Genomic DNA, 13054 nt, shown 5'->3' on the forward strand with positions numbered 1-13054 from the left:
ACATTTCACTTTGTACCTACCTTAATCCGGACCAACTAAAAACCAACAACACATACACCTACTCACCCACACTCTACTTTTACATATATTTATATATTACTATTATATATTATCATTATTTATATTATTATTATTTAATGTTATGATTGTTGTTGTTTATCCAACCGCAAACCCCACACCCCATGCATTTCCCCTGCCCTCACTTTCGTCCCCTTCTTCTTCATTTTCAAAACAACAAAACAGCAAGTTCGTACGCCATTTTTACAGACCTTCAACCACAGATTTCTCCTCCATTTCTCAACCAAACTCCATTATTTTTGTACCATTAGCTTCCCCTCCTCATTCTCCTTCTTTCTATGTAAAAAAGAGCCCAACTTTCGTCTGTTGCATTTCGGTCATCTTTCAAAGGATCCGGTTTTAGAGCTTTTCTGTGCCATTTTTGGGTGAAGATCATCGTAGGGCGATTCCTTGGACTTTAAGAAATCAAAAACAGGTAACGGTGATAGGTTACTCGACAAAACGTCGGAAAACCCGCCCCTTTCTACTCGGTCTTTACTGTGTTTATCGTAAAGTTTCAACCTTTAGGGTTTTCTCATGTGTGGAGTTAATTGTGTTAAGCTTGTGGTCTGTTTAGTCGGTTATTGGTCGTTCCCATGGCTTAATCGTCACGGTTTTGTCGTTTTCGAAACCCGAGTGTTGCTTGTTGTCACATGGAATAACCGTATGCTTATCTTGCTGGTTTTCTGGGCTCATTTATGGCAGGGAATTAATGGTGTTATCCCTTGGTATAGTCGTACTCTCTTCGTCTCGTATTTGTGTTTTGTTTTTCGCCTGAAATCGCGCCTGTGCTGAATGCTCTCCCCCGTTTCCATCCTCTGTCTTACTACTTGCGTTCTCTGTTTTGGGACGGATAAAATGGTCCCTCGGATCTGTTTCTTGCTGGTGTCTTCATGCTAGTATCGTCGCATGTATACTCGATATTTTTCCGCTTGAAAAACTCAGTTTTTAGACGGTTGGTGCCCTGTTTTTATATCGTGTATAGGACGGCTCTACTTCCTGTTTTGAGAGCTGGTTGTGCGGTTGGATGTAGTCGGGTTGAGCTGGTGGGTGATGGGGGATAGGTAGTGGACATAGCTTGGTTGGGCTGTTGGCCGGCTGTGGGCTAACGATGTGGCCACACCCTGGCTGGGTTGGGGTAGTCACGGGATAAAGTTTATATACTCGTACTCCTTGTCTTCTTCTTCCCCTTCCTTTATTTCTTTTCCTTTTTCCTTTATGATAGTTGTGTTGGCAGCCATGTTGTTGTGCCTTATAAGTGGACCAATTTATAGGTTAGATTATTGGGCCGTGTTTGGTACATCTTGCAATTGGACCGGTTTATATTCTATGTTAATGGGCCATGTCTTGTGGGGTTTTATAATCGGACTTGCACATACTTTCGATATTGGGCCAAACCTATAGAATGGTATAGGATTATAAATGACCCATTTATTGTTAGTCACGTTTCACCTCGTATGTTGCATAACGTAAATTATCCATTATCGCTTATTATATTCTAATTAACCGGCATGTATAATTGTAAAATGTTTATTTTATATCTTACAAGTATGAAATGATGATTATAATAATTACTTGTAAGAGTCGTACTCTTGTAGAAATGTCATGATACTATCATAAATGCTTGGATTACATTTACACCTTACTTGTGCCGTTCTGCCAAGTATTGGTTTACGCCGCTCTCGTGCCGTTCTGCCGGGAGATGGTTGATTTATGTTTTTCCCGCCCCTTTCGGACTGTTCTTCCGATTGCGGGTTACCTCATATCATATTCTGGTGACAATGCCTTTATGCTATACATTTTGTTTGACTTGTCTTTACGCCTCTTTCGGACTGTTCTGCCGATTGTGGGTTTAGCTCATATTTTCTGCCTCTTTCGGTCTGTTCTGCCGATTGTGGGTTCTCGACTTCCGTTCTGTCGATCGAGTCTTTGATGCGGACTGTTCTGCCGCATGTCGAATCGGGGACCGTTCTGCCCCGAGAGTGTGGCCAGATTTAGACTAGGATTGAGTCTTGGGAGTACCATTGTCGTCCTACCAGAGGAATTATATATTTATATATGAGTAGTAAAGGTCTTGCTTGGTTATAGATATTGGTATTTGTCTTGCAACGTAAGAGTTATGTCTTGTGTTGTTTGTCTTGGTTTTATCGGATACTAGGGGTGAGCTATAAGCCCTCTAGTTGCGATATGATCGTCGGGATTGATGATCCCATCCGTTCTTATGGTGAGATGCAAGCCATAAGTATGAATGTGACATTAGTAGCCACGTCCCGTGCAATGGTTGCTAAGTGGTTTTCCCAAATAATGGCTACGATTTCTATTCTTGTATTTTGCATTGGTTGATCCCTTACTTAACTGCTTCACATGATTCAGATTCTAATCTCATATATATGTTGTAATTCCTTGAAATGCGTGCTTTTGCATAAATGCCCGTATTCTTATCTTTTATATTATTTAATTATTTCACATCAATAGTGAATCTCCATTATGCTAATATTGATCTATCGTATTCCATCTCATTTAATTGATGTGTTTATATATATATATAAACTTGATGTTCATATCTTTTGTATGTATAGTACATGAATTATCTAACGGAGTTCTTTGTTATGTTCGTTTTGACATTTTGTGGCTGGGAGAACCTTGAGTTACTCCCCACTGACTGTGGCGTTCATGTTTACATGAATGACAGGTGGTGAAGATGCTTACGTGGGGAAGACGTGTGGGCTAGCGAGAACTACACCCTTGGACCTTAGTTTCTAGTTTAGAAACCCCTTATATGATTATTCATGGGATATCTTTTCCCCGTTTTCTAGACTTGGGTTGTAATAACCTAAGTCTGCCTATTATTGTATTTGTTTCATTTTGTTTTTGGCACCCGCGTGTTAATCTTTAGCTAGTAATTTAAAAGTTTTTAAATTATCGGCGAAACCATACGACCAAAGATGAATTTGAACATCTCCTTTCCTTTTAAAACCTAGGTTTTTGCATTTCTTACACGGACACCTCATTTCACCTAAATTCTTGTACTCACTACTTTCTTCCGCGAATTTAATAAACTCTTTCACCCCCTCTGCAAATGCTTTCTTGGGTTTTTTTTTCGTCTAATCTTTCATAGATCCACAGCCGTTCTAATCTTTTCATATTATTATGTATCTACACATTTATATATGTCATTAAAAAAGATAATAACCTAACAACAATCACAATCAAGAATAATACACAATAATTTAACATTTTAACCAATATAAATATTGTTACAATTGTCTACAAATAATTTGTATTTCTTTGAATTGGGTCCTTATCACTCCAACCTAAACCAATCAATGTACGTTTCAAGTCACTAGCAAACATGTACTTGTGATTTATTAATGAGGAAAAAAATTCGGCAGCAATTTCCATCTGTTCTCCAAATACACAATGTAGAATAAATAATTACTCCACATATGGATTTAGAGAGCATTAAAGAAATTGTCACCAAACTCTTTCCTCATTAACAAATCACAAGCACATGTTTATTACCTAAATGACTTAAAACGTACAAAGACAGTCCCAAAACGGAGACTATTCAAAAATTACGCCTAGTGAGTAGTTTTTGAACGGGTACTAGGTCAATATGAACAATAATTTTAACAATATTAAAAAAAAACATACAACAATGACTACTTTTTCAATTAACAAAAACTAACATGACTTATTTTTCATTTTACATATCTAGTCTAATTCATATCTATTCTAATTAACATTTAACAAAATTTAACAATAATCTAATTAACAAAAATTCTAATTTTTATGGACTGCAAGTAAATCCCATGAAGTCTAGTATGTATTTTGGAGGTGTTGCTCCTTCCATTAAACATCTCATTTTGAACTCTACTGGGTATACTGAGGGTGAGCTCCCTGTTCGATATTTGGGCATTCCCTTATTTTGTTCAAGGCTTACTCAACGGATGTTTAGTCCTCTCTTGGATAAAATCAGGGGAAATCTTGGCCACTGGGCAAATCACATGTTGAGTTATGCTGGGAAAATTGCCCTCATAAAATCTGTCATTTTTGGGCTTCAGAACTTTTGGGGATCGAGTGTTTTGCTACCCAAAGGAATTGTGAAAAAAATCCATAAGATGTGTAAGGATTTTCTGTGGGGCATTAAGGATGGGGCTCGCAGGCTAGTTTTTAAGAGTTGGAATAGCTTTTGCCTTCCTCGAACTGAGGGAGGGGTGGACATCAAGGAAATCCTTAGCTGGAACAAAACGCAACTAATGATGTGGCTTCACAAATTGCTCATTGCTTCTCCTAACATCTGGGTAAATTGGGTTAAAGCTTATGTGCTTAAAGGGATTAGTATTTGGGACTTTAAAATGACAGCTGCGTACTCATGGTTCTGGGGGAATGTTATCTCCTCTAGAGACAGTTTGCTGCAGCTTGTTGGGGAGAGGGCTCAGGCAGAAGCTCTTTTGTTGGAGGATGGGTACAAGCAGAAGATTTATGATTTGATAAGAAGTAAAGGTACTCCCTTCAGCTACCACAAGACTATCTGGGATTCTGTAGTCTACCCCAAGCATGCTATTATTGGACTTCTTGCATCTCAGAACAAGCTTCCTACTATAGACAACCTGTGCACCCGGGGTTTGGTCTTGGTGAATAGATGCACCCTGTGTGAGAGGCAGGCTGAAACAGGTGCACATCTATTCTTTAACTCGTCGATTCCCGGAGGTTTGGACAAAGAATTTCGATTTGGATTAAGTGTACCAGTTGCCCTAAACTGGACACTATTCTTTCGTGGTTAAAGAGTCATAACAGGGGGGTCAGTTGGCTGAAGAAACTTCGACGCTGTGCTCTTCTTTGCACCCTTTACTTGCTGTGGGCTGAGAGGAATAAACGCATTTTTCTGAATGCTGCTACTCCTTCGTCTTCCCTGATCAGCAGAATCAAATATTTGGTACTGTTGCGGTTTCGTAGTACTGAGGTTGTTTTTACTCACATGGCTATGTAAGCAGCTTGCTCTTATGTTAGGGCTTGCTCTGGTTTTCTTTCTTTTTCAGGTGGCCACACTGGTCTCCTTGTAGGAATGTATAGGATCTGTACTCTACTCTCTTTTTATCTAATATATATGATCCTAAGCTTTCTGCAAAAAAAAAAAATTCTAATTTTTAAAAAAATTATTAACAGTAATTCAAATTTTTAACAATAAAATTACATAGCTATCGTAAGTCAACATGCATACATTAAAATTTAACAAGATACATTTAAACAAAATTGGCTTCTATCCTAAGTCAACATGCATCAACACCAACAATAATTCAACAACAATTAAAACAATAACTAATATTCTAAATCAATTAAGCTAATTAAAAAAACTTAAAAGGAGAAATACCTAATTAACTTGACAAAGAAAAAAATGAAAAGGAAGGATGAGAAAGAACAAGGGTGGCGGTAGGGGCGGCGGTCGGCGGCAGCAAGGAGGGGGGCGACAAGGAGGGGCGGCGGCGGCAAGGAGAGGCGGTTGTGGACAAAAAACATTAAAAACAAGAAAAGGAGAAGGAAATAGAGAAAGATGAGAGGAAGAAAAGTTAAAGATAATTACCTTATAGTGACGGCGATGGCGTGGTGGTGTTGGTGGTGGTCGTGGTGGCGCCAGAAGTGGAGGAGGGTGGTGGTGGTGTCGGGTTTTAAGAAGGTTAGGGTTGGCGATTTTAATTAATTTGGGCGAAATTTGGTAAAGTGTCGAGGGAATGACCCCGAGTTTGAGATAAATAGAATTCCTGACGGAAATTCGGTAAGTTAAATAGAATTCCTGACGAAAATTCCGTTAGTATTTCTATTTAACTGACAGAAATTCCGTCAGAGGCCTACTTTATCAGAATAATAATGCTTATAACTGTACACGTCATAATAATTGACCAACTGACGGAAATTCCGTTAGTATTTACAAATTACTGACGGAAATTCCATCATTTTGTCAATTATTGTGACAGTTGTGATGCACACTGGATTCAAAAATCTAATACATCTTACGGAATTTCCGTCAGTTTTTTTATTTTACTGACGGATATTCCGTCAGATGTCCCAATATTCTAACAGCTGTAATGCACTGCTGCGTGTGAATGCCAATGACGGAAATTCCGTCACTAATAGTATTATGCTGACGGATATTTCGTCAGATATATTTAGCGCCATTGACTTAGTCAACGCGCCAAATATAGCTGCCAGGATCTCCGTCAGGAAATGGTATTGACGGAAATTCCGTCATATTTCTATCAGTATCCCGTGTTTTCTGACGGTTTGTTTTTTCCGTCGGTATGCCCGTCACTATGCCGTGTTTTCGTTGTAGTGGCCATCTCATTACTTGAAGCTTGAGGAGGAGGTTGTATCTGTTAAAACCCTCCTTGATTTTGCCTAACAAAATTCCCTTGTGGTTGATTACCATGATTTTGAGGAATGATATAGGCATTATGCTGCGGGGCTTGAGCAAATACATTCTGACTCCTTTCAGGGAAGAAGTTAGAATAGGGAGTACCTTGTTTGAAAGACTGGAAAACATGGACTTGTTCAATGGTACTCATACACTTGGCCGTAGTGTGGCCATGGATCCCACATCTCTCACAGGACACTTCTTGATTAATCACTGCATGAACCATTTCTTGATGATTACCCAAAGACCGAGATGTCTTTAATTCAGCTATTTGAGCCGTTAAGGCCTCCAGGTGTGCTGCAATAACGTTGTCTGAACCACTTCCTCTCTTACTACCTATGGGGTTACCATACTCAACAGTGTGAGTAGCTATCTGATCAATCAACTTCCAAGCATTACCGTAATTAGTATTATCCCGGAATCTCACATTTGCAGCGGAATCAAGCAAAGCTCTGTGATCGTCATACAACCCGTTGTAAAACTGGTTGCAAAGGAACCAAATCTGGAAGCCATGATGAGGAACGGATCGAACTAGCCGTTTGAAACGAACCCATGCCTCATTAAAGTCTTCGGTAAGACCTTGTTTAAAACTCGTAATCTGGCTTCTAAGGGCATTAGTCTTCTGCGGTGGAAAATACCTGTTGTAGAATGCAAGAGCTAGTGAAGCCCAGTTAGTGATTGATTCAGTCTCCATATCCAAGTCACGTAGCCATTCTGCTGCATCATCGTTCAGAGAGAAAAGAAAAAGAGTCTGTTTGACTTGATCTTGAGTCACCCCATCAGTCAAAGGAATAGAACAACAATATGTGACAAATTTCTCCATGTGCTTGGCGGGGTCCTCTCAAGATTTTCCTCCAAATAAATTTTGCTCTACCAGGCTTATATAAGACGGTTTGATCTCAAAGGTCCCTTTACTCGTGGTAGGGAGCTTAAAGCCTTTTGGAATGGAATCCAATGGTTGTTTCAGAATGACTTGCCAAGGTCGGCATCTTTAATGTTGTAGGAGTAACAGGTGCAAAAGTAAGTGTGTCCTCTTCAATGGACGAGTCTTCTGCGAAAATAAACCGCTCGTAGTCAAGTGTACTCAAGTCTTCCACTTGACTTACTTCTCTTTGAAATTTTCGTCTATAGTGAAAAGTCTTCTCTAGATCGGGATCAAAAGATACAATCCCTGACCTGTCAGACCTGGGATTACATGAAAACAACAAGAAAATATTAACTGTCTCAAGGAACTGATGCTCCTTGAGACAAAAGACAAAAATAAACAAAAACAAACATAAAAATTGTTGCCTCCCCGGCAACGGCTCCAAATTTGATAAAGTTATTTTTAGTCGTTGGCATATCAAAATAAATCCTATTCTCAACTAACTAGTAGCTAGCAGTAAGAAAGGGTCGAATCCACAGGGAGGCGAATTAATTAATCTAGTTTATCTATGTTTAAGTTCGTCTTAAAGGTAACAATTTTATGAGATTTTGTTTGTTTGATTTCTAAACTAATTGCAAGGTAAATAAAGACAAATTGAATAATATTGAAGATTCTATGGATTGGGTTCACTAGGTAGTCATCCAAGGGTGAGATTTAGTTCATTGATTGAGCAATTTATATTGTTGAAAGTCAAATAATCGGTTGATTCTAATATGTCTTTTTAGATCTAACTTAACATGCAATCGCTAATAGTGCGTACTCGATCGAGCCTACTTGTACTCGATCGAGTACACTCATAGTTGATCGAGCTTGCTTGGGCTCGATCGAGGATCTTTCCTGTTTCAGCTCTTTTCTTCGTGTTGTCTTCTTCACTTCTCTTCCTTTATTATTTTAGATTATCGTGCCATGCTCCGTGTATTTCTTCATGCCCACTCCGCGGTGCTCACTTCATTCCTTTGCTCCATTAATGCATCATTCCCGCATTTAAACACGAAATAGCGGAAGTATCGACATTCTAACATAAAAGGCATGTAATTAATATAAATTAGCACGAAAACCGTATCAAAAGTAGCTAAGGGAAGGCATAAATATGCATATAATTATGACTCATCAGTGATGACTACCAGCATCTGTCTCCAGTCAAAACTCGGTTTTGGCTCAATCAATCCGTATTTTGATCATGTTATGCATGTTTTATCATGTTAAAGTCATGAAAACAGATAAAAAGAACATGAAATAAGAGGATTAATTATAGCCTCATACTTACATGCTATGTTGCTTGACGAGAAATCGACAAAAGTGTAAAAGCTTGTGAGTCGGAAAACTCGATTTAAAACCGATTTTGTAAAATATGGAGTGTTGTTTTGCTTTAGTGATGGTGTAGTTGGTCGAAGTGTTAAGGTAAGTGATTTAATGCACGATGACGGTACCAAACAATGTGTAAGGTTCATATTTTAAATCGGTTGGTCGAAAGTACGTGTCGATTATTGACTTGAGAAGTCGGGGTCTAGAATGTTAAGAGGTAAAAGAAGGGGAGGAGTCTCGCGTACTTTAAAATGGTGGCATTTGAGGGGTATTTATAGAGGATTTGTCTGGTGTTGTGCGTTTTGGGAGAGGTGGCTGTAAAAGCTGCTTGAAGAGGCGCGAGCATGTCCGCGTGTCTTCGAGTTGTCTTGTCTCTATCACGCATTTGAATTTGTGGTTTGTTTTATCCTAGTTTTGTAGGATATGATTGTACTTTACCATCAAGTATACCGGGTATGATTAGCATGGAAGCATTGTATGAGGTTTGTTTTTTGTGTTTTGACTCAGTTTGACTCGTTGTTGGAGTTGGGATTATAATTTCGAGTCCGTTTTTGGTCCGGTGTCGATTTTGACTCTAGTTAGTGTCATTGCGACCCCGTCACCGTGCATAAAACACTCCATATATTTTTGAAATGTTTTGAAAATGCTTTAATTTTCGAAATCATTTTTTGAGTTTTCCGACGCGCAATTATATAAACTGTCGCTCAAACGTAGCGATTCCTAAGCATGTTGTAGTCCGATAATCATCGGGTGTTTCTTGGGGATTCAACAGATACTGGGTATTCCACACCGTGCCAAAGGGATGCAATGCCCCCACGATGACACTTTATGATGGCACAACTGACCCCTTTGATCACGTCAGCCAGTATAAGTAAGAGATGATGGTGATATCATCAGTTGGACATCTGAAGGAAGCCTGCATGTGTAAAGGATTTGGATCAAGACAGTCTGGAGCAGCCATGCAATGGTTCGTTAGTTTGCCAAACAAGTCCATAGCAACCTTCGCTGACTTGGTAAACACGTTCACTCAACAGTTTGCCAGCAGTAGGAAGTCTGAGAAGTATACCAGCGACCTCTATAGGGTGGTTCAAGGGTTCGACGAAAAGATCAGAAATTTCCTCATCAGGTTTAACAAAGAGAAGGTAGCAATACGGGAATGTGATGTGCCAACAACAGTAGTGGCATTCAGGCAGGGACTCAATCAGGATTCAGAGCTGTACAAAGAATTGACCAGGCATCCTTGCCGAACCTTTGAAGATGTTCAAGCCAAGGCAACAACAACATGAGGTTAGAAGAAAATGTGCTAGCTAGAAGAAGCCTACGAAGTATGGAAAGGACAAGTAAGAAATCTGCATCAGAAAAGAAAGAGGAAAGACCCAAACATTACAATAGGATAGTGAATAAGGTTGAGGACATGCAAGATACTCAGTCACTTCCTAGATTGAGTGAGTACAGATTCACAACAGGAATGGCATGACTTCTCCTGGCGATAAAGGAGCTAGGAGTTAAGGTGAAATGGCCCAGGCCATCAGCAGAAGAGCAGGAGTGGAGAAAGGATAACAAGAAGAAGTGTGAGTTCCAAGTTAACATTGGGCATTGGTCGGACACTAACTATATCTTTTCGGTAACTTCTCGTTAGGAGCACCTAGACCAAAACACAATTTATAGCTTCACAAACAACTCTACAATTAGTAAAGAGGCAAGTAAAGGTCGGATCCCAAGGGACGGGAATTGAGATGAGATTTCTATTGAAACTAGTGGTGTCTTAGGGGTGTCACAATTTGGGTTGATGTAGAAGGTCACTAAACTAAATAGCAATGAAAGTAAACAAGCAAGATGAATTAAAAGGGTTGTAAACAATTGATAAAAAGCACTAGGGTGTCATGGGGTCATATGAGATTCATGGGAATTGATCATACAAACATGTTCTCAAATTATAAGCAATCAATTATTGTTGTGATGGATTGAGTTATTGGGTTATATCTTACAATCCTAGGAATGTTTGGGTCCCGGAGCCGAATCGATTAGATTGTACAACACCTACAAGTCGACTTAGTCTTCCCTACTCAACAACATGCATGGTCTAATGAGACTCGAGTTGGTTTATGTCTTATAAGTCTCATTGAAAAGGTAGGTGATGGGTAAAAAATGCAAGGATTCATAGGCTCGCATTTCATCAAACATAACATGTGCATGAGTTGAGATCAAAACAAGCAAGCAAATAAACCATGAAAGCATATTAATTTAAGCATGAATCATTCCCCATGTTGGTTTCCCCTAATTACCCATTAACCCTAGCTAGGTGACTACTCACTCATTATCATGTTGAACATGCTAGCAAGGTTGTCAATCATACCAACAAAGTGAAACATGATGAATAAATGAAAGTAATTAACAATAATTAAAAAGGGATTAAGAGAATTATACCTACTAATGATTCCAATAATAAAGCAAAGAATAAAAGAAGTACTTGATGCTTGATTGAGAGGTTGTCAATCTCCCAACAATAACCCAAATAATCTTCAATTACCCAAAATAAAGGATGAACAAAAGAGAGATTAAGGAAATAAAACTTGTATTAAAACTTGATTAATTGTTGATTACAAAACTAAAGACAGATTTGATTGATATTAACTACTCTAAGAATTGATAAGAAGAACATGCTCTTCCAATTAGACTAATGGGGTATTTATAGTGGGGATTAGGTGTAGGAATTAGGGTTAACTAAGGGCTTAAATGACGATTAAGTCCCTACTTAGGGAAACGCCGGTATTTTCTGAAGGATGGGCATCTTTCTTGAAGCTTGAAGAAACGAAGTTGCGCTGTCTTGGAATCCGTGCGTCTTAGGCTCGGGACGGCTGGATTCCTGTGTTTCTGCCCAGGCGTCTTTGGGAGAAGACGGGCATCTTCTGGGGTTGCTGCCCGGGCGTCTTGTAAGGAAGACGCACGGATTGTCGAGGTGGAGGACGGGCGTCTTCTAGGGAAGACGCACTGGTTGTCATGCAGCGTGCTTTCTTCTTCTTTTCTTCCCTTTTCTTCATAAAATCCTTGGGGATTTCCTCGGGGATGCAAGGATCTTTTCTCATCATTGCCCATCTACTATAATATGTACAAAGGCCTTCTAATCTTGTCTCTCCTTGATGCTTGGTCATTGAATTCAATCAATTTAGTCTCATTTTGCTGTGATAATGCAAGGTTTGCACTCCTTTCCTACCAAGGACACAAAACCTCAAAGAATATGCAAAACAAAGAACTAAAGACAATAAATGACCCAAATATGCACTAAAAAGCATGGGAACAAGGCTAATTCGGGGACTAAATATGCTCTAATTATGGTCGCTTCAAATATCCCCAAACCAAACCTTTGCTCGTCCCGAGTAAAGAGGTGACAAAGACTAGGACCATTATTTAAACTAACCTAATAACATAGCCGATATGAGACAATTAGCGGGTCTCACTCCGCCCCTTCAACTCACACAAGACAACCATGAGGTAGGATGCCTTCTTGCAAGGCAAGGTGGGTCTTGCCAAAATGGCGACACATCCAAACATTAAAGCACATAAAATCAAATAATGGATGCATCTACAAAAGAATAGCCACTTTCCTCATCTAAGTGGCGGAAATTATCTACAAGGGAAGCAATTCAAGGGTACACACTCCTTCATAGATGCAATTTGTTCAAACTACTAAGCCTAGAAGGATACCAATAAATCACCTCCAAATTGTGTCAAGCTAGGGTACCTTTGTCCTCAATCGTTAAATGCTTTTGTCAAGAATAGACTCCCTATGGTGTTAGAAACACTGGAGGATCGCGGAATTCCCCTTCTCGCCTAGACAAGAAGAAGGGTCGTCCCTTCTCTACCATGCACAAGAATGGATACGATGGATAAAGGGATCGATAGACATTTGAGTTTCACTTTGGGAGTTTGCTTTTGTTGTTGTTTTTCCCCCCAATTTCTTGTGGCATATAACATTTGAGAACACTTTCTTGCCATTTCTTTTTTTATTTTTGGCATTTCAACACTTGACAACTTTCAACTTCTCTTTGCATTTCTTTTGAACATTTTCAAAGTCACCCCATATGTAGTGAGGGTGGCTTATATTTGAAGCTTTAGGAGTTCTATTTTTGCTCCTCTTTTCATTTGATGCATTTTTTTTTTTTGCAAACTTTCTTTCACTTTTAATTTCGATACTTGAACTCAAATTTGAACAATTTTTGTGCCCATTCCTTGACAAAAAATGTGGTAGAAGATGGATGATGGATGGATGGATGCATGGTTTCAAGGGTCACCTTGGAATAAACGGTAGCCAAGGAGTTATCACACCACAAGGTACTCTTGACTAGGCCTTAATC

General features: G+C 39.2%; 1 protein-coding gene and 1 non-coding gene across 2 annotated transcripts; both read left to right on the forward strand.

The window, feature by feature from the left end:
• The first annotated feature begins 3881 nt into the window (after window positions 1-3881).
• Window positions 3882-4844, forward strand: LOC141614548 (uncharacterized). The gene has a single exon (XM_074433294.1). It carries the CDS (start codon window positions 3882-3884, stop codon window positions 4842-4844), a length of 963 nt encoding a protein of 320 aa, XP_074289395.1.
• Window positions 4845-6975: 2131 nt separating this feature from the next.
• LOC141615973 (small nucleolar RNA R71) lies at window positions 6976-7082 on the forward strand. The gene has a single exon (XR_012530356.1). It is a non-coding gene; the product is annotated as a small nucleolar RNA R71 (small nucleolar RNA).
• The last annotated feature ends 5972 nt before the right edge of the window (window positions 7083-13054 follow it).

This window comes from Silene latifolia, chromosome 11 (assembly GCF_048544455.1).
Source record: "Silene latifolia isolate original U9 population chromosome 11, ASM4854445v1, whole genome shotgun sequence".
Lineage (NCBI taxonomy): Eukaryota > Viridiplantae > Streptophyta > Magnoliopsida > Caryophyllales > Caryophyllaceae > Silene > Silene latifolia.